We start from the raw sequence: 27,110 nt of genomic DNA on the forward strand, positions 1-27,110 counted from the left end.
GGGCAGCATGAATAGCTGAAAGCCAGGAGGAATCCCTGAGGGGAATGAGCATGCCAAGGAAAGCAAGAGGCTTAGTCCTTCTGCAAAGAGAAGCAATACTGAGAAGTGAGCCCCAGATCACAGCTCACCCAGCAGGCAGCTTCTGCCAGTGCAGGGCAAGGTCAGCCCTCAGCGTTTAACAAGCAAGAGTCAAAATGCTTTTCTAGAACAAACAGCTGTTAGCAACACATTTAGGAGGGGACTGTAGTGACAGTAGCTCTTCACAGGGAGAGTGCACAAATCTAGAGGCCTCCGTCCCCAACCCCCAGGGCTACTACCTGCTCGGGAGGTTGGCTTCAGTTCCAGGCTCTCCTGATCCGTGGCATCTAGGATCTTATACTTGCTTTTCCTCTTGGGTTTTCCTTTCTGCCTGAAAAACACAATCCCCACAGCTGCTCAAGAAGGGGGTTCTGTGTGAGATTAGGGAGCTCACCACAGGGTGATGGCCAGACTACATAGAGGGCCCCGTCCTGGTGATAGCTGCTTAATGGGAGGACTGTTTTCCCTTGCTTTCGCAGCTGCAGGAAGGTGGCGACTGTGATTTGTTCTTCAAGTAACGCCTCACCGATTCTAGGAAAGGAAGGTGACTCTGACTATCTTACCATGGAGCCACCACTCCACAGCAGCAAGGAAGGAGAGACTGGTTAACAACACAAACGTAATGGGGTACAAGCTTGTCCTGCTCGCCACACACAGGCCAGTAAGTCAAGGGGAAAGACGAATGGGGTGAGAAAAACGACTTTACTCAGAAAACCAGCAAACCAAGGAGATGGCAGACTCCTGTCCCAAAGAACCATCTCCCCCAGCATGATATTTGAGCTTTTCTGTTAGGGTGGAGGAAGTGGGAGGAGGCTGGAGTCAAAAGGTGACTAATGTCTGCAGACATCCAAGGAAGGCTGTGTAACTTCTCTGTCCTAGGTTGTTTGATATCTGTAGGAAACTGATCACGTTTCTGTGAATCTCAAACATAGCACAGGCATATCTGAAGGTACTTGCTTATCTCCTTGAGTGAGGTAGGTCTCAGGTTAAAACAACAGTTTTTTGTTCATCTCAGCTATAAGCAAAATTCCTTCGATGATTAACATGCCTACGTACAGGGCCCAGCAGAAGTTTCTAAGCTGTAGGTCACAGCAGCAAGGGAAAGAGGCAACGTGGAGTCAGGCACACTTTCTCCCTATTACATTAAGAGAACAAAAACCCTGTGCTTGAGGGGTGGGGGGTGGAAGAAAGCATCTACTAATGGTGGTTGTCTCAGGCTGGTGGAAACTATCAAAAATTATTTTCACTTTCTAGGTTTCATGTGAAACCTAGGCTCAATATTGCAGGCTCTATCTCAGCTCTGTCACATATTAACTGTGTGTCCGTGGACAGGTGGGGTTGTTTTCCTGGGCCTCCATTTCCTTAGCTGTAAGATGAGAAAAGGTTCTCATATACATTTAAAAAAAGGTATTACAGGGGCGCCTGGGTGGCTCAGTTGGTTGAGCGTCTGACTTCAGCTCAGGTCATGATCTCACAGCTCGTGAGTTCGAGCCCTGCGTCAGGCTCTGTGCTGACAGCTCGGAGCCTGCAGCCTGCTTCATATTCTGTGCCTCCCTCTCTCTGCCCCAACCCACTCACATTCTGTCTCTGTCTCTCTCAAAAATAAACAAACATTTAAAAAAAAATTATAATTTAAAAAAAAGGTATTACCTACAAAATGTTATCATGGTGCCTGACACACAGCAGTGTAGAAATCATACTTATTATTAATAATGAAAAGCATACAATAAATATTCCCATTAAATATCATTTGAGAGGAAGACTCAAACAAAAAAACCTAGAACACTTAATCATGACTAATCTAAGTCTGCAGTTACGTGAAAGTACATAGACACGTGAATCCCAACTAGAAAGGAAGGCATAAAAATTGAGAACTCGTGTCAAGTGGTGAGACAGGTGGAGTGGAGTAATACAGAACACACATCCTAGACAGATGTGACTCAGGTCCACAGTCCAGGCCCATCATGGCTATGGCCACGCTTCCCAGGTTGTGCATCAGTGCAGTGACAGCCACTTGGCTGAGGGGTGTGTAGGAGTGGCAGAGGGTTAGGAAAGCCTTTCTGCGCATGCCTTGGGTGGGCCAAACGACTTTAACAGTGACAGGAAGGGAGGAACCCCCCAAGACTTAGCACCTTCCATGTGGAAAATGCCAGATACCTCCCGAATGAATGAAGACACAACTAGAAGCTCTAATGAATTTTCAAGGAGAATCCATCTTACCTCTTACAACAACAGATCACAGTCCAGGACAGGATTCCCAGGGCGACAACGATGACAAAGGAAGCAATGATAACATACAACACGCTCCACTCTGCCAAGAGAAACAAAATGGTGAGGGCTGTGAAGAGAGAGGGGCCAGCAGGACAGTCTGGGCTGCCTCGACCTCGGGCAGGTGGCTTCACTCTGCAGACAGGAAGGCTGTTCAGGGAAGGTGAGACCTTGCAGTTGTAGGCAGCTGAAGCTTTCACCTTTCTAAACCATCCCTGCTGAGACCCTGAGGCAGTGTAGCAGGTTGTAAGGAGCTTTCCCAGAAGGAAAGGGGGAACAGACACTTGCAGACTTCCACTAGGCTATGGCACAAAGACACCCCCCAAAAGACAGGAGGCCTTGCAGCCAGTCTGATCTAGGCTGCAATTTGCAGTTGGTCTGATTTAAGCTTGGTTCTTTGTACAACACTGCTTCAGAGCTCTGCTCTAACCCTGAGCAGTGTGGAGGAAGGAAGTAAAAGTCCTCTGCAAACAGAAAATACACAGAGTTCTTCTCCTCGCTTGCTCATCTGCCTCGGAAACACCAACACCCACCTGCTCAACTCAGAACTACAGTCAGTGCCAAACCGGCTGGCACAGCACCAGGCAGAAAACTCACCACAGTTGCTGTCTCCGTCCCTCAACTGCACCTTGATGAAATTCTCCATCCAAAAAGGGTCACAAATACAGCGTTTGGTGAATGAATCACAGTGGCCATGGTCAGAACAGTTCAACTGGCACGCTGAAAGTAGTAGGAAAGGGAAAAGGTCAACAGGAGTCAGAGCCAGACTGGCAGCTGCCAGCGCCCCTGCTGTGGCCCATGGGGAAATTCCTTGGACACCCACCCCGAGGGCTTTTACAGCTCGGGCATATTGCCCGTGATCATCGCCACGGTCAAATGAAACTGGAGCAGTCAGGCCACTGAAGACAGTTCCGGCTGCTTTTACTTATTGTTACTCTCTGCCAGCAGTACGTCATCTTTCATGGCCCACAGACCCCCCCCTTCTTTGCATCGTTTAATTGCCAAAATAAAATACATGGTATTACAAAGGAAAGCAATTATATCGCACATGTTTTTTAAAAGTTGAAGAATATAAAATTCTAAGCTAATTATACATATACATGTGTCTTTATGAAAACATCAAGTAACAAGATTTAGAAGCGAGTCCAACAACTGTCATGATTTTGAAGTAGTGATGAGTAGTAATGATACTTCATCACGTAGTGTGCTATGACGTTATTTGTGATTCCTATTGCCTTAAAGTCACAGGTTCTGTTAATATCACTGGAGTTCGTCGCCCACCTTCACAACAGAGGGAAATAATGAACTTCAGTTAAAGGTGAGTGAAAATAAAGATGTCATTTTCTTCCCATTCAAACTAAACTCCTTGCCCCTCTGAACACTAGCTCATGGACCCACGGACCCCAGGTTAAAACCTCTGCAACAAGTCAGGACTCTTCCATGTCCCTGGTAGTGGAGCTAAGCGATTATATCCATGTTCCTCAAGAACAGGTGATGAAGCCTGAGGACAGCAGGACTGTGGTGAACTGTGGGCACTGGGCAGGCTTGTATTCCCAGCTTCCCAGAATTACTCACTGACAGTATTGATTTCCAGGGCTCTGAATATCAGAAAGTCTGCTTTTTGCTTCCGCAGCTCATTCTTGAGCATCGCTGCCACCTCATGGCCTTTGAAGATCTGGTGGGGAGGCTCGTTTTGAACAAAAAATACCATCTTGGTGCTGCAGAGACATGCAACAGTATGAATGAGCTGAAGCCATCAGCAATAATAGCAGTAGCTGCCATTTGCTAAGCACTTTATGCCAGACACTGTGCGAAGCATTAGACACATTCTCTCACAGCAAGCCCGTGAGAAAGGTGTTATCAGCGTCATCGCCATTTTACAGAGGACAACACTGGGGCTCAGAGGGGTTAAGTAACTTGCCCAAGGTCACACAGTTAATTATGGCAGAGCCAAATTCCAACCCTGGTATGTCCGACTGCAACACTTATGCTTTTAGAAATGCCCTAAGCTGTCCTAGCTAACAAGACGACCCATTCCAAACATGTAACTGGAGGTCAGGAAAATGGAGATTTGGTTACAACTACATCTCTGCTGTCAGCCTTTTAACAGCTAAGACTGTGGTGTGGTGCTGTTGGGTCTGTGCCTAGGTTACCTGTAGGACAAACCACAATGCTCTGAAAAATGTATGTTGTTGGACAGCATCAAAGCATTATCCATGGGTCAAAACAGCCAAATGATCATTACTATGACGGCAACAAGAAAGACCCCACACAGTGGTGTGGCTGGTGCAAGATTATACTACCCCATGTCCAGAATCTGTTTGCTTTCTGTCAACTTCTGTCCAGGGCAGGCCATGTTTGATCTCACCTCTATATGGGCACAAAGTCTGCTGTCTATGCCTTGGCCTTAAGAGGCCTTTAGGAGAGCCCCCTTGACTCCATGTTAGTCTCACAAATGAACCTTCTCAATCAGTGGGTCACACTGGGTTGTAGGTGTGCCCAAGATATTCATCCCCTCAGCACACAGAGTGGCTGGCTGGGACCTGGAGGCCCCAGACCAGTTGCTTCCAGTATAACCAGCCTTGTCTATTTATCTCAAAGTGCCATACACATAGCATCACTGCCTATGTGTATCATGACATAAAAGTTTGGGAAGCACTGTCATAAAAGACTTCATAAAGTCCTCTGCACAGTGAGACTAAGGGTGGGGTATTATAAATTTCAGAATCAAGACACAGACCTTTGCCATAAAAATGTGTGGTCCATTTCTCATTATTTTCTCCCAGTTACCTAATCCATGCGAACAGTTTCAATTTCTCTATATATACCAATAACCCTCGAATATTTATCTCCTCTCCCCTAGTCTTTCCAAAATGACCACATCTACATCTGCAGAAGCTTGCTGGGACATCCACCCCATCCGTATCTCTCATAGGTACCTCTAACCCAACAGGTCTCAAAATAAACTTACAATAACCAGCAACTGAGCACACTCTGTGTGGTAGGGATACGAACATTCTCTTATTTAACTCTCAGTAACAATCCTACAAAAGTGTACAAGTGACAGGCTAGGCTTGGAGAGGGGCAGTACCTTGCCCATCATCCCAGAGCACACACTAATGGAGCAGGGCTCAAAAGCCAGGTCTGTCTGGTGTCTGCCCCATGCTCTTTCCTGCTATCATAGACTCCCTGCCTGCAAGCCTATCCTCTTGAATTCCTCAACTTGGCCAATCAGTCCAAGTCAGAAACCCAGAGCCACCGTGCTGCTTCTCTTCCTCATGCATCATCTTCCAGATGCAGGGAGAGCAAGTATGCTGGCAAACCCTTCCGTGACACGTCCAGCAGCACTCTTGCTAATGTCTTAGCACTGCTTCTGCCCAGCCAAACCCCACCACCTTGGGTCAATCCAGGCAGCCACTTGCCCTGTTCCTGTTCACAGGCTGCCAGCAGAGATTACAAAGAAAATCCCTGGGGTGCCCGGGTAGCTTGGTGGGTGAAGCATCCGACTTCAGCTCAGGTCATGATCTCATGGTTCATGAGTTCGAGCCCCATGTCTGGCTCTGTGCTGACAGCTCAGAGCTTGGAGCCTGCTTTGGATTCTGTGTCTCCCACTGTCTCTCTTGCCCCTCCCCTGCTAGCACTCTGTCTCTCTCCCTCTCTCAAAAATAAATAAAACCACCCCAAAAAAAAAAGGTCTTATTATCATGCTCTGACCTGGTCAAACTTAAGTGTTAGATTCACCTGGAGAGCATGGAAATTTCAGGCGCCCAGACCTCACTCCAGACCAACTGAATCATAATCCCTGGGGGTGAGGCTCAGGTAATGGCACATTCATAAAAGCTCCAGGTGGTGCTATCAAGTAGCTAGAATTGGGAGCCACCACTCTAACCTCGTGTCTCTAACCTTGGATGAGATCTCAATGCTGCTCAAAGCCAGCATCCTTTGCTGGAACTGCTGTACCTAACCTTTACCATTTTCTTCATGCTGCCCACCTCCTTCCCACCTCCTCAAAGCAGATGGCCTGGCCTCCACTTTCAGAGACAAAACCCAGAACGCTAGTATCAATGCTCTCGAATGCCATCCTGTCTCTAAAATCCATCCTTAACAGCACATTTTCCTGCCCTTCCTCCCATCTCCAGAGAAAGTGGCACACCTGTTCTGCCCACAGCCAGTCCCCGAGACCTGCCTCTATTTGGAACCCACCTCCCCAGTCTCCACCTTCTACTTTTCCTCTGCACCTTCCCTGAGTCTATAAAAGTGCTCAAGTATTTCCTGTCTTTAAAAGGTGTTCTTTTGATCTACCTCCCATCTTATTTTCAGCACCAACCTCTTCAAAGAGTGTTTTATTTACCATCTCTGTATCCTCCAACCATGACAGAATTTGCCCTCTGTCCCCAACATCTAAGTAAAATGCTCTCACTGTAGTCCTGACGATCTAATCATAAAGCCAAAACCTGTGTCCTCACCATACTCTTCCTCTGTGGCATCTGAATCCTCTGGCAGCCCCTAGCTGCCAGCCGCCTCTTAACTTCCAGCAGACCACTCCCACCTGCTTTTTCACTCACTTCTCTACTATTGCTTCCTAGTTTCCTTTGCTGGCTCTTTTCTCCTTGCCTCATCCTTAAATACTGGGGTTCTCCAGAGTGCTGGACATTACCCCCAGTGGGACTCATCTGTCCTTCCAGCTTTGATTCCTGCCTGTATGCAGTGATTCCCTATCTTCGGCTTTTCCTTCTGCCCCAAGTTCCAGCCCGTATTTGCCACTGTCTGATGAAATCTCTCTCCATGTAACCCATGAGACACCCTAAATTCAACAGTCAAAACTGTTATCTTTTCTTTGAAACTGGTTCCTTCTGTATCCGTAATCTCAGTTAATGGCATTCACCATCTATCCAGGCATCAAAACCTAAAGCCTCATGTTTGATGCCTCATTCCCCTTCATTCCAAAGAATTACTAAGTCCTGCTGATCTGCCTCTATTTTCTTTTCATTTCTCTCTTCTGTCATTCCATTGCCACTACCTTAACTTAGGTTTATCACTTTTTTACTAAGACTAGTTCAAAAGCTTCCTGGTTGGTTCCCCAGCCTTTAGTGTCTGTCTGTCTGTCTGTCTCTCTCTGTCTATTTTGGTCTAGCCTCCACACTAGGGGGTCTTCCTTAAAAAAAAACCAAAAAACAAAAACAACATCTAATTTCCTTGCTCCAGAAACAAAACAAACAAAAACTTCACACACATAAAAGAATCTAACTTGAATTCCCCCCCCCCCTTCCCAAACTATTAAAACTAAACTCCCTGACTTGCTTATGACTATTCTCCATCTACACAGCCAGTCTTATCTTCCACCATGTCCTGGGCCTGGTAAGTGCTCTGAACCATATGACTTCTTCCAGAGAGAACTCTGTACTTTCATACCACAGGATCATGGCTCATACTTTTCAGCTATTATGAATTTCCTCCTAGTCCTTCTATGCTTGCTCAATGTAAGTTTTACTTCTTCTGGAAGATCTTTGGATCACACCCTGCCCCAACTCCTCTGGAAGAACTCATTGGCCTTGCCTCTGTGTGTCTCCATGACACCCACACATTCTGTCAAATTCACCCTGTACTGATGTTACATACTCATCTTGATTGTTTTCCCTATGAGACTATGGCCTTCAAGATAACGGACCTCTTCTGACCTTGTACCCTGGTACCCTGCTGCAGTATCTAGTACAGACTATGTGACCTGTACTAGAAGAGAAAATTTCATTAAAGAAATGGACACCATGAGTGGTTCTTGGTCAGAGAGCCCACCCTTCTCTATCTACCCACACTATTTCTTAGCTCAATCAACAAGCCCAGGGGGCCCCTGGTCTTTCCTTTTCTCCCCCCATTCATTGCCCAGCTACCTCTGCTCCGTGTACGGCTGAATCTTTTGCACAATGATGTCGGAATCCAGCACCCCCAGGAGGACCCCAATCTGGCGGATGAACATCCCCTTCAGCCTCTCAGTTAGCTGACTGACGTTGACATCCAAGATGATCTCCACCAGGTTGTTTTTCCTGGGATCTGGAAAGCATGTGGATCAGTCATGGCTTTGAAAGTAGGAGAGTTAACACAGACCTGCCATTGTGTGTCTGTTCTGGCACAGGAGAAAAAGTAGTGAGAGCATTCAGGAATGCAACTGACCTCCTGCAAATGGAAAGGGACCATACTGAATTGCTACTAATGCGGTCTGGGGCTGGTGTGGAGAGCTCTATACCAACCTGACAATTACCACACGTGTGCTGGGGATCAGGCCATAACAGGGAGGCTAGGGGTTTGGTGAAGGGAGTGGGAAAGAAGAACACTTTGAGGTCTGTTCTCAAAGCTTCTGCCCAGCTGGCTTTGCTGAGCTCTCCAGGCCAAGTGGGGGATATGTACAATCTCTCCTGATCTGTGTCTGACTTTCAGTGCCTTGCTGTGCTCTGTCTACAGCAATGGGAGGGAAAATGTCCATCTCAACAATCTTATTGATCCTGGAAATGCATCAGCCCTACAGGTTTGAAAACAGTAAACAAAAAATTTCCAGGCAGCCAAGAAACAAGGACTTCACCTTAGAGCAATATCACAGCTGCACAATATTTTTACAGCTCTAGAACTGTGAGACCACTGTCCTTCATTTCTGTGTCCTAGAGGCTGTGCTACACTTGGAAGTTAAGTGATTAATCACAATACCTTATTCCCATAATTGGATGCACCATTTGCCTGTTTTGATGTATCATTTACATAATTAGTAGACTATCTGTGATCTGATTTTAAACACAGAAGAGACTTTATAGTGTCTTGGCTGTTGTCCTTCATAGAGGTAGGACAAGGACTGGAAGACCTGCCAAGATCCTTTCCCATCTAAGATACCTGTACATGAGCTTGGCCTATATAAACAACAGTAGATTTAAAGTTAATACCTTCGTATCAGATGCTCAGGAATTTATAAAGCTCTACCCCGCCCCACACTCATTTCCTCCCTAATACTAATTAATCTAGCCTCAAAGCAAAATAAAAATACAGTTCTACGGAAGAAAGAAATTTTATCTCTATAAATCTGAAAAATGTAAAGGACATCAGTTACTTCACCTTCCTTGGATTGTCAGATAAAGCCTGAGGCTCAACTTATAGAAATAAATTGTTTTCTGCAGCTGTGTGCTGATGAGGCATCATGACTCAAGTTATTTCTCTGCTCAGATTCCCGAAGCACCCAGAGCCCTCTCTCATCTGTCACGTGATGAGTAGGCAGTGCTGGACTAGGGGCACAAAGGCCTGGCTCTGACACAACTGCTGTGTGACGCTGAGCAAGCCCTGCCCTCTCTGGAGTTTCAGTTTCTCCATCTGAGATGAGTTGGGGAGCAGGGATCCACACTCACTCCTGTATGGGTAGGAGGGATACTGCTGGAAAGAGTCTCCACGGATTTTTCAACTTGGGGTTTCTAGAGTGTTTAGAAGCTGGCTTTGCCACTTGGCTCTGTTCTTGCTGGGCAGAAGGGGTCCCAGGACTGAGGTCCCGCTGGGCTGAGCCGGCAGTCCCACCCAGTCCCAGCGCCAGATGAACTCACCAGGCTTCACCTCCACAGTGGTCCGGTCTGTGTCACTTTCCCCCTTCGCATCAGTCACATGCAGGTGAAATGTGTAGGTGCCCTCAACCAGGTTGGAAAGAAAGAGGATCGGGTGGTGGTCAGAGTGATTCAGCACCTCCTATGGAGTTGAACAACATGGCTACGTTGCAGAGCAAGACCACACTCCTTTCTTGGGGTCAGGTACTGCTTCTGTTAGGACTAGGCCCCCTCTGGGAAGCTCCTGCTTTGTAACATCTCTGAAGCCCACAGCTGCCAAGATCAGGGCAGAGGAACATATTCTGTGCCATACTAACTTGCAGAGTGACCCTAGGAAAGTCATTCAGGATCCTTGGATTTCAGAGGGCAATCCAGGTTTGACACAAGACCCCTTGGTTAAAACAGATACTGGAATGTTTGGCTCAGCCTCCTCTCCCCATCTCACCACCTTGACCCCATATAGCTCTCTAGTTCCTGGCACTTACCCCTGCCGCTGGGCTCCCCTCATCTCGGGTCCAGAGGTAGCTGACTATTGCCTTATCATCTGAGGACTTGGAGCCATCCAGTTCTGCTGTGTCCGTGGGCAAGGTAATCACCACACTCCCAGTTATCTTGGCTACAGGTGGTTTGTTCATTTCTAACCAAAGAGACATCAATGAAATGACATAACATTCTGGAAAAGAAAGAATGCTTCTTCATGATGCTAATGGGGAAATTAACATCAAAAGCATTTTAAGGGGCACCTGGGTAGCTTACTTGGTTAAGCATCCGACTCATGGTTTCAGCTCAGGTAATGATTTCACGGTTCGTGAGATTGAGCCCCATATCGAGCCTGTCATGGAGTCTGCTTGGGATTCTCTCTCTGTCTTTCTCTGTCCCTCCCCACTCATGCTCTCTCTCTCTCAAGATAAATAAACTTAAAAAAAAAAAAAGCATCTTAAATGGAGAACTGTTTTAATTGCCTATCCATGCCAGCAACTAACAGTATAGTAGACTTTTTTGACAATAAACCAACTTTTAGTTAGTTGGGGGTTAGGACCCAGTGAAGACCAGGCTTCAGTTCCCCTCTCTCCATGCTAAATAAAACCCAGGCAGAGCCAGAGAGCTCATGATTAATAGTATAAATTTGAAGCCACCAGTGTCACAGGTCCTGAGACTCCAGTCCCGCCCAGAGTGACATTCTTCTGACACCATACAGCAGAGGGAACAAGCATAGTTTTCTCCTGTGTCCTCCTAGCAGCTTCCCCTGGGAGGATTCCATCTCTTTGGGAAGCGCATGATGATTGGAAACAAAGGCCCAAACTGGTTTAAAGACCTGGAGGTTAGGTTTCATGCTGCTGATACCACAAATTCTCTTTACAGTATGGCCTAAAATGTTATTTTCTGAACATCTTCTTTTATTCTTTCCTTAATACTCTAATAGAGAAAAAGGAAAAAAAGACCTCTCTTCTCCTGCGCCACCCCCGCCCCCCGCCCCCCGCAGCTTTGTTTCCTCAGGTGTGTATTCTCTACTGAGCTCAAGATATTGTAGCTGGAGGCCACCTGCGCATCTCCCATCAGCTTACAGCCCTCTCCCAAGGCCATCACGGGTCATGTGCCTGCAAACCAGAGCAAGCCAATCAATGCTCGCCTCAAGTTGGCCTCAGCTGGCTCACAGGAGGAGCAGAGCAAACTACAGTGCAGGCCAGTCATTCTAAGGTCTGACAGCAGGTGTCACTGCAGCTAGCAGGAGAGTCACAGAAATCCCAGGTCTCAGCAGCAGAGGCAAAATAAAAATGCAAAGGAAAAAAACCTAATTCTTTCCCTATTCAATTGAGAAGGAAGGCAGGGGAAGGGGGACAAGAAATTAAAATTCACCTTATAGGCACTCCCAATTAAAGGTTGTTTTAGAAAAGCACATAACAGGAGCCCCTGGGTGGCTCAGTCAGTTAAGCTTCCAACATCAGCTCAGGTCATGATCTCACGATTTGTGAGCTCGAGCCCTACATCGGGCTCTCTGCTGTCAGCACAGAGGCTGCTTCGGATCCTCTGTCTCCCCCTCTCTCTCTGCCCCTCCTCCCCTATCTCTTAAAAATAAACATTAAAAAGAAAAAAAGTTCATAACAGCTGCCCTTTCCCCCAGCTTATCCCCCACCCCTCGTCTCTCACCAATTTCTGCAGCCAAAAAAGAGATGCCTGATTCCTCAGTTATCTCACCCAGAGGCTGCACCAACCCAAGACAGAGAGGTACCTTCTTTGACAATGACATTCACAGAACTCTGGCTTTGCAGGTTCCTCTCATCTTTGACGGTCAAGGTGAACACGTAGGTTCCTACTTGTAGCCCTGTCACAGTGGCGACACTGCTGTTAGCATTCTCGAGCTGCACCCCGTCGGGTCCCCTGGACAAAGATGGAAACCAAAGGGTAGAGTTGTACCTGTCTGCTGTTCTTCCATCCCTGACTCAGCAGGAGCAGACAATTACTGCCTCAGCTGATGCACAAACTATTGTTTCCCAGACCTTGCGAGGACATGTTTAAAAATATTACATCTGGACAGAGTGTCATTTGGCACCAAAATACAGCTACCTGCTGATCAGAAAATTCCATTCACCAGCTTTCAAACACATCTAGCCTTATCCTTTTTATGAGTTTCTAGAACATTCAAACTCTGCTGTTCCAGTTTGTAAAAGGAAGAAAGCGCTCTGAGCAGGTCCCTGATCAAAAGAACGATTTCAGAGTGATGTTTCTGAAAAGCATTTCTGGCCCAGTAGTTGGTTCAGCTCTTGCCAGCAAAGAAGCAAAATGCGTTTCTTAATCATATGCCAAACTCCCTCCCACTGAAAAGTCAAGGAAAGGAAATGGGCCAAAGCTGCAGAGGAACTCTCAGCAAAACCATCCTCTTCTTAGCAGCTCTGAAGCAGAGCTCCCAGACAGGGGCCACAGAGGCCCCAGGACACCCTGCATCCTTCTTTCTCCCCTGTGGCCTCACATAGCAGCCTGCAGCCAGAGAGTGAGCTCTGTGCCAACATCCAGGCACAACTCTGCACATACCAGAGAGCCCTTCTGTTCAAGGAGCAGAACGCCCCAGAGAGCTTTGTTTAAAATTAAGAGATGACCAGAGAAATCTGCAGTCTTCCAGGTTTTTGCTTTATTTTGCTGTTTAAACATATAATCTCTGGCCCTAGTCATCCCTCCTGAAACAGACTCTCCTCTAAGAAGCTACTCTAAGCACTATTTCTGCTATACGATTTCTACTCAAATGAAGGTTTATCAGCTGTCTTTAACAGTTATGACACAAACACACTGGGCTGAGGAGGATTAGGTTCTCCACAATAGACAAGAGCTGAGGAAATGAATTTCTAGAATCCAACTCACCAATTGTAAAGTCCAGTGGTTTCTATAGTCAAATTATAGCCCCTTCCCACCCATTTTGAATGCCCTAGTCACCAACAAAAACAAAAACAAAAAAAACTCAGTCTGTCCTTAGTTGCTACCTTTAGAAACTAAGAATGCTTTTTAACTCTTCCTTGGAATTCCTTTGCTTTCTGTGGGATCCTGCATACAATCTGAGTTCCATTTGTTATGGTTTAAAGGAGCTGAAAGAAACTGTGAGAACCAGAAATGGTTTGATTAGGTAATTCCAGCTTAATTAGTATTATTTTGGTTAGTGCCTTTGGCCTCTCACTAACATAATTGGTAAATGATGTCTTTAAGGAAACAATAACAGAGTAATGCTTTCATTGTGCAGATGAATTTTCAGTTCTCTTTAATAGCTGCTCTGCCCTATCCACACTGCCAGCCTTACCCAGTTAATTTTGAGCAACAGTATTTTTCTGCTCCATTACCCCTTCCATCCCGCCTCTCAAGTGTAATTAAACTATGCATTTCGGCAGATGGATTGTACCTGTAAAAGCACCAGGACCACAAAGTACTAACTGGGGACTAGCTGATGATAAGCATACTTTTTTCTTACAAAAATTATGTTATATCATTTTCTTAAGAGTTAGTTTAGATTGTTAACGTTTCTTTCTCAGTCACCAAGCCACCCCCGTTGCCCCCTTGGATAAGCCAGTAAGAACAAGTGAACTCTTAAAAGCAAGTGACATTTTGTTCTTCAAAGGTCCGGAGACTGCATAAATAAGGGTTTTGTGTCAATACTCACTGTGTTTTCTCCCAGAGATATGAGATAATTTTCTGATCATCTGAGCTTTTGCTGCCATCCAAGGTTGTGCTGTCCACAGGAAGGGTCAGCTCCTTATCCGGGCCTGCATCTGCTTGTGGAGGCTTGTTGTTTTCTAGAAGACAGAGACACAGAGGTCAAAAGAAGGTAGTTTGGCTGGGAAAAGAGAGGAGCCACTGGGACATATGTTCTGGAAGCCATCAGGACTCTGCCTCTCTGCCCAGAGAACAATCAGATATTGTGGGTCAGGGAGCTCATGATGAATATAAGACTGAAAGACATAAAACTATTCTGAAAGAACACGGCAGAACATAACAAAGTTGTAATGCCATGCTAAATTTGAAATGTAATACTATGGGAGTTCAAATGAAAGAGTCTGAGTGATAAAGATAGGGCTTTCTTGAGGAAGTGGGCTTTAAGCTATCCCTTACAGGACGTGGTAGGTTTTGGGATAACAGAGACTCTATCTGCTAGGTCCCCTCGAAGGCACGATGACTAGCCAAAGGCAAGGGCACAAGCTGAGGCTGTGAAGTACTCTTTCTCTCTAGCTCTGAAGAAAGCACTTGGAACGGACAAGTGAAGTTGCCAGGGTCCCCGTGGACTGGTGCCTCCCACTACCGCTGTGTAGCTCAGAACCCAAACCCTCTTCTCCCCTATGGTTCAAAGGACCAGCCAACAGAGGAGTCTGCGCTACAAGGTTGGAACTTACCAGGCTGCACAATAACAGTCACTTGAGCAGTGGCCTGCTGTCCTATCGTGTCAGTCACTGTGAGCTGGTAAGTGTAGTCTCCTTCTTGCATGGCAGAGAGCTGCAGGGTTGGTGTTCTAACACCCTGGATGTATAAATACAGACAAGTGGAAAAGCAGACTCCCAGAATCACAACATCATACAGTAAGTCCTACTCTGGTCTAAATGATGCACCCAGTTCTCTAAAGCTAGTGAGTGCAGCATCAAACACTGTGGGACATCCTGTTGAAAGTAAAAGGTTCCCGTTTCAAGGGAACAACCTTCCCTGACAGCAGCACTTTCAAATAAAGTCAGAGCCCTTCCCAGAGAAAGGAGTACAGGAAACTGTGCACAGATAACCAAGATCATCAGTCTTTATGACCCAAGCCAGAAAGAAGGCCATGAGCATATAATAAAACAACATGCTTTTAAAACCATGTTCTTCCTGCTGAGGCCACTCAGTCATCAGAACAAAGCTGCCTCAGTAAAACATGGCAACTCAAGAGGTTATGCAATGCCATGCTGTCCCCTTGCAGGTTCATGCAGATGCTGCAGCAGCAGAGAAACCGAACATCATATCTAAACAAAAGCCAGGTGAAATGTGAGCTTTAAGTCATGCCTCCGATTTGGAAACACAGTGTCAGAAGGAACATCATACCCAATTTAGGGCAATGCAGGAACTTCCTCTAGAAGAGTGAGCAAAACCTGGCAGCCTCTGGGCTGAATCTAGCTTGCAGGCGTTGTGTTTGGCCTGCAGTGTCTTAGAAGTTGGAAATTTTCTTTTTTTTTAATTTTTTTAAGATTTTATTTTTAAGCAATCTGTACACTGAATGTGGGGCTCAAACTCACAACCCCAAGGCCAAGAGTCCCATACTTCAGTGACAGCAGCCAGCCAAGCACCCCGAAAGTTGGAAATTTCCACATAAAGGTCTAGAATTCCATTTTCTCTTGAAAAGCTGGCCTATCTAGGAATATATGAGAGCGTATTTCCATGTGGCAACAACCAGCTGGACCTGAGGCACAGACGGCCACCTCAGTCAGGGGTTATGTTGTATGATTAGCCAAAGGCCCTATTCAGTTTTATTTACTTACGTTACCTGCCTGGTGACAGATCTAGTCTCTTCTTAAATATCTCCCGAGAGAAGATGCTCACCATCTAGCCAGGCGGGCTACTCCAATCTGTGGCAGAGCTCATTAAGATCTGCGCCCTTGTAGCATCAGAGTAGACTGACTCTCTGGAACTGTTCTAGAACAGCTCCCCTTTTTCATCTCATCTTTTTCTCTAATACTAAACACTAAAGACAAAGATTTTGCTAATGTGTTCATTGAAGGCCCCTTAAATTTTCTAAGTTTTTTTTTTTAATTCCAACCTTCAATGTTCTATATAAATCTGACTTTGGTAATTACAATGAGGCAAAAAGAAGCCTCCGTAGGGCAGCCAGCCTAGGAGCTCTGACTCCCCTGGGCAAGAGAAGGCAGAAGCCGCTCCCTCCTACCTGCATCTCCACCACTTTCCCCTTGCTGCTTGGGCTGAGTGACCACTCATAGCTGGTGATGCCATGATCATCGGTGCTCTGGTTCCCAAAGAGGATGATGGAGTTTTGGGGCAGGGTGATCACTTGGTTGGGGCCCGCATTGGCCACAGGGGGATAATCCACGGCTTTGTTCACTGTCAGGCTCGCAGTGGTAGAGCTGGTTGCTCCATCAGAGTCTACTACAGTCAAGCTATCAGGGCAGAGAAAGCAGTGCAGTCAGGGATGGGCTTAAGGAAGAGGAATGTATCTGAGAAGACTGAAAATTGAGGCTAAGAAATACCAAGGCAGCAAGGGTACCAAATGGTAACCAAATCTTTACCCATTCTTCTTGGAAAGACAGAATAATACTAAATGCTAACACTGACTGAGTGCCAGGCACTGTTCCAGGTGCTTTCTATCTCACTAAATCCTCACAATAGCTCTATGAAGCACTATCCTCATTTTACTCCTCACATAGACAAGGAGACTGAGGCAGAGAGAGTCAGGACCTGAATCCAGGCAGTATGTCACCAGCACTGTTTTGGCCCACTGCCCACACTGTGTGTTCTGTGTGCTCGGGCCTTCACGAGCATTGTCTGGTCTGGCCCACACAACAACGGTAAAGAGCAGGCATCCTTAATCTCACTTTATGGGAAACTGAGAGAGGCTGAGTCATCTCCCCAGGACTATACAGTGGGCTAAGGTGCAAGCCCAGTTCTGTGACTCCAAAGCCCAGAAACCAAGCTTTAAGAACAGATAATCCCTTACAGGTGTGCTGTTTTGAAGGGACACATGCACCCCCGTGTTTATAGCAGCACTATCAACAATAGCCAAAGTATGGAAAGAGCCCAAATGTCCATCGATGGATGAATGGATAAAGAAGATGTGGTATATATACACAAGAAGTACTACTCAGCAATCAGAAAGAATGAAATCTTGCCTTTGCAACTATGTGAATGGAACTGGAGGGTATTATGCTAAGTGAAATTAGTCAGAGAAAGACAAAAATCATGACTTCACTCATATGAGGACTTTAAGAGACAAAACAGATGAACATAAGGGAAGGGAAACAAAAATAATATAAAAACAGGGAGGGGGACAAAACATAAGAGACTCAAATATGGAGAATAAACAGGGTTACTAGAGGGGTGGGGGAGGGGGGATGGGCTAAATGGGGAAGGGGCATTAAGGAATCTACTCCTGAAATCATTGTTGCACTATATGCTAACTAATTTGGATGTAAATTTTAAAAAATAAAATTAAAAAAAAAATAATAATAATAATAAATAAATAAATAAATAAATAAATAAATAAAAAGAACAGATAATCCCTGGCCCCTGAAGCTGTGGGGCTTAGAGGCATCCCAGTAAGTAGAGCAAGCTGACTGCAGCAGGCCCTCCTCTGTGCACACATTACAAGAAGGGGTGCCCCGGGCGGACAACCTCGAGGATGGACCAGGAGGGCTGGCTCTGGCAAGACAGGCGCCCGAGATGCAAATGAATTCTCCTACGCGACAGCCCCACAGTTTGTGCCAGTGTGAAATAGGATTTGCAAGAGAAAAAAAAAATGTTCATTTATAAGAGCAGGCTTTTACCTAAATGATGCCTTCCAGCTGAACAGCCTAAAGCTTCTCTTGCCACCTCCAAATGTGAGCATAAGCAAGCAAGGAGGTTTGGGTTCCTTCCATTTTGCTGACAGAAAGAGGAAAAGCATCGAAAAGACATGTCGTTTGTTTAAATCTCACTGCCAGCCACAGACAGGGCCAGACACCTGTGGGGCTATGTCCCACAGCCTCACCTTCTACCCATGGCCTGAAGGGGAGTTTTGGTATTAGAGGCTTTTAGAAGAAGAGCACAAAAACATCAGACAAACAGACATGTGCAAATCAACAAACATCTCAAAAAAGAAAAATCCACAGAATCTTTCCTCTTTTTCCAGTTTCCTTGTTGTTTTCACATTTTTTTTGTTTTGTTTTGTTTTTAAACATATCCCATTTGTCTCCTATTTCAGAACAAAAGTAAGTTACAGACAAATGGCAAAGGGCAGCTACCCGTTATTCTTTCACCTCAAACAGTCCCGGGCTTCCATGCAAGGATACTGGACCCAATTAGCAGCTGACTACAGGGCCGGGGAAAGAGGCCCCTGCCATATGAACATAGGGGAGAAGGAAAGGTGAGTGGAACCAAACAGACTGGATCTTAATGCTAATCAAACCCTCATCATTTCACAGATTGAAGGTTAGAAAAAAAAGAATCACCCCCAATACTGCATCCACCCAAATACAGTGGTTAAAAGTGCAGACCTGAGTCCTACTGCCTGTGTGACCCTGGGCAAGTTACTTAACTTCTCTGTGCCTAAATTTCCTAATCTACAAAATAATAGGATTAAATGAGCTACTGCATGGGAAGAGCTCAGAACAGTACTCACGATAATTGTTCAATAGTAGCTATTATTGTTACTTTTTTAAAAAGATCAACCTGGCCCAAGCTAAATTTCATAAATGCTAAAGCTCCTATATTAGAAATCTAAGGTAAAAACCAACTCACATTTTCATTTTAAGCCAATGAGAAGGTTCCAACCCTGTTGAGTGGCAGCTGCCTTTCAATCATCTGGTCTTGAGTCAATGAGAGTGCTAAGTCCTATTTATTTACATGGCAGGTGTTGTGCTAGGACATTTATCACTGTGCCTCTGGTAGTGTCTAAAACTTGACTCATCGCAGATCCAGTGGGGAAGACAGACACCCATGAATGAACTATTGCACCACGGTAGGTGCCACATAGAGGCACCAAGTGCAACAGTTCCGGGGAGAGACATATTCTCTCCTCTTGGAGGAGTCTCAGGACTCGTAGAAAACTGAGCAGGTCGCTAAGGATAGGCAGAACTCCAACAGATTGAGTAGAGCATTCAATGAACCATAAACAAAATATGTACAGGTCAAGTCAAGGAGTGGAACAGAATGAGCCCTGACCTGAGGGTTAGAGAACCTAGCTGAAACGTGTGACCCTAGAGAAGTTAGTAAATACACTGAGCCTCATTTTTCTCAGATGTAAAATGAGGATGGTATCATGTACATACAATGTTTGTATGATACTCACAAGTGCTCTGTAACATACAAGAAGTCTTGCAAACATAAAGAGGATGACTCTAGAGTCAGCCTCACACTCTTATTAATAACATCCTATAAAGTCGACACTAGTTCCCAGGACTATCTTTGAATCAAATTCTCTCAAAACGCCCCAAAAGATAAAGATCCTAGAAATCATATTGAAATAAAACACTAGTCAAAAGTAAAGATTTTGAGATCTCATAAGTTGAGGGAACATTTACCAAAGGGAAGGGACAAGATAGGAGTAGGTAGGTTCCTTCTAGATTTTTCCTGAGAAAAGGCAAAGGAAGGTGAGCCGTTTCACTTAATGACAGAAATCCTAAAAAAAAATGTTTGGAGATGTGCCAGGTGCAGCTTTGAGAAGGGTTAACTGTGGTGGGTCTTGATCTACTATGCAAGAACATCTGCCCTAAAAACTTATCATTGGTGTGACCACAATCACCACAGGACTCAGAGAACTAATTGAGCCGAAGGCTGTATCATCAACTAAATCTACAATGACTTTGATATCCGTCAGAGTTACTCCTAGAGGAACATAAAACCCACAAGGGAAAAACACAGCCTAAGGTAAACTTGAAGGATCCTAATTTACCTGAAAGTGTAGTTCCCAGGGACGAGCTTACTTAGTTTTAATATGGCCGTATCTTCAGAAATCTTCTCTTCTCTCAGAGGTCCCTTAAGTTCTTCCCAATGGTATTGGACGATTTTATCATCATCAGTGCTTTCTTGACCATAAAGAAACATCAGTTACAACATGAAAGCACTGGGTCTCAGCACTTATCCAGCTTACACAAACTAGGGCAACTACCCAGAGATGTGAGGCTAGGAAAGCTTCATGAAATTACAAACTATCTCTCCAGAGTGTTTCTTCCCTAGGAGTATTGGGTCAGTCTGCCTCTCTATGAATACTCCACTGCGTAGTTATCCAAGGTCTCCAACACAGGCAATCTCTGGTTAAAATGCTACTGTATGAAAAAAGGAAAATCAAAAATTCTCAAACGCGTGAAAAGATACTCAGCCTCACTTAAAATAAGAGAAATGCACATTTAAATTACACTTCAAGTACTATATTTTTTACCTACCCGACTGGTAAAAGACCAAAGTTTCATAACACATATTATGGGTAAAGGTGTGGGGCAAAGCCCTCTCGCAAGTCATGGTGGATTTATGAGATACACCCTCTCCATAAAGAGTAATTTAGCACAATTTATCTTTGCCCTTGCAGTTCCTCTTTGAGGAATCTATCCTACAGGTATATTTGCACATGTGTTAAATGTCACGCTTACAAGACTATTTATGGCAACGTTCTTTGTAATAACAAAAGACCAAAAATAACCTAATGGTCATCAACAGAGATTGAATGAAAACAAGTATATAGCCATACGACGACATTATACAGCCATGTAATGGAAGGCTATGTAATCATTAAGAGAAAAAAAAAATGAAACACTATTTCATGTACTGACTCAAAAAATTCTCCAACCTACAGAAACAAACATTGTACATAAAAGTGTGTATTATGTGCTATCGTAAAGACTGTATATGTATTTTCATACATATGCACAGAATGCCTCTAGAAAGACCATAAAATAATACCGTTGATAGTCTGGAGGAAAACTGGACAGTTGGGAGACAAGGATGGTAGTTACTCTTCTCTTTATGCGTTTACTTACAATTTAACACTGACCTATTAAAAAATATAAAGTAAAATGGTACTATGTGAACCCTCTGTACTTCTCTCATAAGTGCTTCTTCTTGTGCTCCCTTCTCTCTTTGCCTGCTGTTCTTCTACCCTCCTCTTCTCGCCAGTAACATAATGAAATGTTTAACCTTGCTAGAGATTCTTCTGCTAGTGCTCTGACTGCATCCGCCAAAAGCCGCTATTGGTGCCAAGACAATCAGTGTAATGGGGCCTTAAGAGGTCTCTAAGGAAACCAAGCAAACTCTGGTGAGATGGCAGGCCTGAAACCTCTTTCACATGCAGCCAGGACGAGTGGCAGAGATCCCAGAGTCTTCTCATGTCATCCACCAGGGGACACTACTCTGAAGGGTACAATGTTAACGAGCCGGGCCGGGGCATGGAGCACATTCTGCGAGTCTCTCCAGGAGGAGGCTGACAAGAGCCTTGTTAGGCAGTGAGGGCTTGGGGAGAGCTCCTCAGTCAAGACCCTCAGTTACTTACCTTGCTATGAGAGGAGGGAGCTTTGTTTCCATAGCTAAAAATGGTGACTCTATCTTAGCAAATTTGAAAACCAGGAAGTTTCATACTAAAATAATGCTAAGTATATGCTTAATTCCACTTTCTTACCATCTCAAGAGAGCAGAAGTATTACTTCAAACAAGCCACATGCGGATTTTAAATGGGGTCTGTCTTGTTTTTTACTTCCTAATCATTTGCTTGAGATGGGTAGTCCTCCCATAACATGGTCAAGAAGATGGGCCTATACAGAATGTGGACACAGTTGGCCCTGAATCTTCTACCAGACTTTTCTATCATAGTTCATAGTGAATGCTCTTCTAAAACATCACGTCTAGACAAATACTCACGGCTGCCATCAATGACTGTAGAAGTGGTTGGCAAAGAGATCTCCTGGAACTGTGGTGACACAATGGCAACGGGAGGCCGATTCTTACGAGGCTCTGCAGGAAAATGACCCAGAAGAAATTGGAAGAGGGGCTTTCTAAATTAGAGGAGGAGCAGGCCTATGTGAATGGATTATAAATCTGCTTCCATTACATAATTGATTTATTGGTTGCAGCATCACCAAATTAGAAAGTCACAAGACCAGGCTGCCATTCTACCATAAGATACCTGGAAGTGTTAAACCCTCTTCCAGGCCTGAAGATAGGCTCTTGTGCTGTCTTGTTCATGAAAAGTACTAGAGCAGCACAAGCTGAGTAGCGGTGGATAACAAACAAGCTTTGTGCAATAAAGGCCTTGGCAAGCAAACTATTCCTTGGCACGGACTGTGCTAAAAAGACAATGGGAGATTTCTCAACCATCCCTGAGCTGATCGTGTGTGAGGTGACTAGGCCTGAGTGATGGGAGGGTCACAAACCACACTGTCTACTCAAGTGACTGTGAGCTAAAAACCCAATGGCCTTTTGAGAAATAATCCAATGGTCTTGATGTTAAACACATTTTTAATAAAGTGAAAGGACTACCTTGGTTACAAAGTTCAAGGAACAAAGAGAAAATAAAATCTATTACCAACAAAGGCAGAAAATACCATTTTCCAACTTCCCCCAAATTTCCCTGAAAATGCAAAACAAGATACTTTGCTACTGCACTGTAATTTACCAATGGTGGATCAGTTAAAAAAGAATGATGGGATTTGGTTTCCAAAGTGAAAGAAGACTGGCAAGGTTTAAATGAGGAATTGTGTGTGCAAAACCCGTATCTGGAAAGAGATCAGAAAGAGCCAGCCATTTGGCTGATTCTCCTTCTACATACTTCTCCTAAGCTCCTGGCTTTCTTGTGTCTCTTAATCACAACACATGGTCCTCTCTCAGCATGACCTACTTGGAGAAGTAGTTCTCAGACAGACAGGCTATCGTTCAGGCCATACTGCACTGGGGGCCATGTGACTACTGTTTCTCCACCCAGCCAAATGTTCCAACTAGAACCAAAGAATATACTCTGCCACCTTAATCTTTTACTACATTGAACTAGGAATTGCCCAGTGAACATATTAAAAAAAAAAAAAAAAAGAATGGGAAATAAAAACCCCTCAAGTCAAATCTCCCCCTCTTTGGGAATCCTGCAGAGGGAGCAATGGAGACTCAGCCACAGCTCGGAAACACATACCTGGTTTTACTGTCACGTTCACATAGCCTTCCCCATGGGTATTTTGACCATCTACAATCACTCTGAATTCATACAGGCCTGGAGTAAGCTGCGGGAGTGAAAGAAGACAACCACAAAGAACAGCAATTCTATGTAAAATAACACATATATCTGAACTTGCCATGCTGATACTGAACTCTCTTTTTGCACTGTTTCCAAAATGGAGAAAGTAAACTAGCTAAGGAGATGAAACAATGAATTATAAACTAAAAAACCATAGCTTTTAATGTGACTCTTATTACCAGCTGACTCTAGAACAACAAAAGGGAATTCAATATCTCTATACTCCCATTTTCTTTTCAGAAGAACATTAAGGGCCCAACCATCCTATTTCACAGAGTTATGAAATTAAAATGATCATCTGTGCAAAGAAAACCATTTTGTAAAACTACCAAATAGCTCCCAAATATCTGAATATTTTTCCCTCCTGATTTCCACTAACGGTATAAACATAATATAAAGAAAATCACCCACAATCCCACTGTCTTAACATATCAGGTAACTATATTTCTTCTCCTTCCAATCCTTGACCACATATAAAAAAAAAGTTTTTAAGTAGTTCATTCATTCAGCAAACATTTACTGAGAACCAATCATGTACTGGACATTATCCTAGGCTTGGGGTTTAAAGATGAATAAGAAAGGATTACTACCGTCAAGGAACTGGACTTTCAGGGTCCAGTTAAAATCAAGGTGTGCATCAAGCTTTTTTGTTGTTCTTGTTATTTCATGTCTTTTATTAACCCATATGGAATTCCTTGTCTTCCAGATTATTGAAGCAACAGGTCAGAAAACACTTACGAAAATAATGCCAAAGTGGCTAGTAATAAAAACTCCAGCACCACATTCACCTGAAAGGCACTCCAGATGAAGGTGATTGATTTGGCCATTCTCATCCACCTTATGGTATTTCAAGACAGACAGCTTAACCTTCTTTCTCTTATGCTTATTCTTCTTGGGAGTGGTGTAAGACTTCTTCCTTTCCTTCCTTCCTCTTTTTTTTTTTTTTTTTTTTAATGTTTACTTTTGAGAGAAAGAGAGAGAGAGCACGAGCAGGGGAAGGGCAGAGACAGAGAGGGAGACAGAGAATCCTAAGCAGGCTCTGCACTGTCAGCACAGAGCCTGATGCGGGGCTTGATCCCACAAACCGGAGATCATGACCTGAGCTGAAATCAAGAGTCAGATGCTTAACCGACTGAGTCACCCAGGCTTCCCTCTTCTTCCTTTTCTTAGCACCACCACAAAGTCGCAACAGAAGATGAAGAGTGGACTCCTTTTGAATGCTACAGTCAGATAAAGTATGTCCATCTTCCAGTTGCTTGCAAGAGAAGATCAGTCTGTGCTGATCAGGAGGAGTTCCTTTCTTATCCTGAATCTTGGCCTTTACATTTTCTATTGTATCCAAGGGTTCAACCTCAAGAGTGATGATCTTCCTCATATGGGTTTTCATGAAAATCTGCAACTTGGCGGTGGTTCCACTGCAGATGGTGGATCGGAAAGAGAAACCCGCATCAAGCTTTTTATTATTCTTTCTTCTGTTCATGTAACATGAGCACTTTCCTCAGTATAATAGTCTTTTTAATGGTCATTTTAAAGCTACAGAATAGTACATGAGTAACTGTGTCATATCACATAGGCATTCCACATTGTTGAGTATTTGGGTTGTTTCCAGATCTTTATGCTGTGATGAACATCATTCAGACAAATGAGGTTTTTCCTTTCTTCTGAATTATGCTCTTTGAGAACATGCTAACTGACTAACATTTCTGACGTTTTTCTTCTTGTAACGCTCTTATTTCTTGGCTTTCACTTCTCTGTTCACTCCTCATTTCCTTCAGTTTCTTCTTCCTTCCACACCTTTAAGGACAACATTCCCCAGGATTCTAATTGCAACCTGTTTATTTCTTCACTGTACGCACTGTCTCTGGATGATCTCATCTATTACCATGGTGTCGGTGTCAGTGTCATTTCTTTGAGGTTGCTGTGAAGATTTATCTCTCTAGCCCAGATCTGTGTCCTGATCTCTAGTCCTTGATCCCAGCTACTTCCTGGACACCTCCACTCAAATGTTTCACAGGTACCTCAAACTCACTCTGTCCAAAAATGACTTAATCATCTGTAAACCTCACCCAAACTTGCTTCTCTTTCTGTGTTCCTCATTTCAGTGAATATCACCACCGTCGCACTGACATCTACCCAGGTGCCTAAGCCAAAAGGCTAGAATTATCCTAGACTTTTCTTCCTCAACACCACTACCCAATTAATTGATCACCAGGTCTAATTGAGTCGACCTCCATATAATATTTCTCACATCCACTCACTTCTCTCTGTTCACATTGTCATCACCTTAGATTTCAACGATCACAGCACAGCTGTTAAAAGCAAGAGCTTCAGGAATGGAAAGTTCCAGTTCAAATCTACCAATTAATAACAGCATGAACTTTGGCTAAATCACTTAATTTTTCTAATTTTTAGTTCTGTCATTTGTAAAACAGATATTAATACCTACATGTTGGGGTTGTTATGAAGATAAAATGAAATAAGTGCATAAAACAATTAGCACTACGTCTGGCACATGGTAGGAACTCAACAGGTGATCTTTAAGTTTTATTTTATTTATTTAGTTTTTTGAAGTGCCTGGGTGGCTCAGTTGGTTGAGCATCCGACTTTTGATTCTGAACTCAGGTCATGATCCCAGGGTCATGGGATCAAGCCCCATGTCAGGCTCTGCACTGAGCGTGGAGCCTGCTTGGGATTCTCTTTCTTTCTGTCCCTCTATCCCTTTCCCCCACTTATGCTCACTCTTTCTCTCTCAAATGAAAACAATTTTAAAAATAAAACTTTATTTATTTTTTTTACTCAGGCTATTACCATCTCACACCTACATTTTTCAACAGATTCTCCATTGGTTTCCCTGGTTTGAGTCTTACCTCCTCTAATCTGCAGGCGGGGTGATCTTTCTAAACTGAAGATCTAAATAAGTCTTTCTGCTGTTTAAAAACTTTCAAAAGCTCCCTAATCCCTATGGATAAGCTTCTAAGTCCTCAGGTTGGTGTAAGACTCTGTGAGATCTGATCCCTGCATCTCTCTGACTTCTGTGCCACTGCTCTTCTCGTGCTAGAGGGTCCAGTCACACTGAACCACATGGAATTCCCTTTTTCCCACATTTTCCCTCTAATATTTGGCCCAATGGATATATTGCTTCTCCTGCATGGGGTATCTGCACTCCATCCTTTACCCAGCACTCCATCATGACCAAGCCAGGCAAACTCTAAGAAATCAAACTCCCCGGGGCTTCAATACCCCCTGCAGCAACCAAGTGCATCCCCTGTTATAACTGCCTGCTTCTGCTCAGTATCACCCATGAGACTCTATTGTCCTTGAATGTGAAGATTTTGATCAATTCACTGGTAAATCTCCAATGCCTGACACATAACTAGTATACAATGAACAATGGAAAAAAGAGAAAGAAAGAAAGAATGAATGAATGAATGAATGAGCATGCTTGGCCAAAGAATATGAACATTTTTATGGCTCTTAATAACTACACTGAATCTCAAAAAAGACTGAGCCAATTTACAGTCTTGTGGCCGCAAAAAACTTAGCTTATCTCCCAAATTCTAAAATCCTTATGTTACCCTTAAAAGCTGTTTAGTGTATATTTTCAGCTATCACCACCATACTTATACAGTCTTCTCACCATAAATGAACATTTGAGAGTCATACACTAACAAATACTGGATGTCAGCCAGACTTTTGGAGGATTCACTTCTGAAAGACTTCCTGATTTAAGTGTGAGCAGAAAATTTTACATTACACATTTTAGAAAATGGTCAGCGCCT

At 44.1% G+C, this 27,110-nt stretch overlaps 1 protein-coding gene and 1 pseudogene across 5 annotated transcripts in view; both read right to left on the reverse strand.

The window, feature by feature from the left end:
- KIAA0319L (KIAA0319 like) overlaps positions 1-27,110 on the reverse strand; it is a 95,769-nt gene that overhangs the window by 6,063 nt on the left and 62,596 nt on the right. For all 5 annotated transcript variants that reach the window (XM_042996457.1, XM_042996454.1, XM_042996455.1 and 2 more), the window contains 14 exons: positions 23,230-23,317; positions 21,969-22,061; positions 20,014-20,146; positions 16,297-16,525; positions 14,783-14,906; positions 14,056-14,188; positions 12,145-12,293; positions 10,400-10,551; positions 9,918-10,056; positions 8,235-8,394; positions 3,922-4,064; positions 2,944-3,066; positions 2,299-2,389; positions 318-409 (listed from right to left, as the gene is read on the reverse strand). In XM_042996457.1, coding sequence (XP_042852391.1) covers positions 318-409; positions 2,299-2,389; positions 2,944-3,066; positions 3,922-4,064; positions 8,235-8,394; positions 9,918-10,056; positions 10,400-10,551; positions 12,145-12,293; positions 14,056-14,188; positions 14,783-14,906; positions 16,297-16,525; positions 20,014-20,146; positions 21,969-22,061; positions 23,230-23,317 — 1,849 coding nt within the window. The remainder of the gene's footprint in view (positions 1-317; positions 410-2,298; positions 2,390-2,943; positions 3,067-3,921; positions 4,065-8,234; positions 8,395-9,917; positions 10,057-10,399; positions 10,552-12,144; positions 12,294-14,055; positions 14,189-14,782; positions 14,907-16,296; positions 16,526-20,013; positions 20,147-21,968; positions 22,062-23,229; positions 23,318-27,110) is intronic.
- LOC102955553 lies at positions 24,008-25,887 on the reverse strand (annotated as a pseudogene).

This window comes from Panthera tigris, chromosome C1, assembly GCF_018350195.1.
Source record: "Panthera tigris isolate Pti1 chromosome C1, P.tigris_Pti1_mat1.1, whole genome shotgun sequence".
NCBI lineage: Eukaryota > Metazoa > Chordata > Mammalia > Carnivora > Felidae > Panthera > Panthera tigris.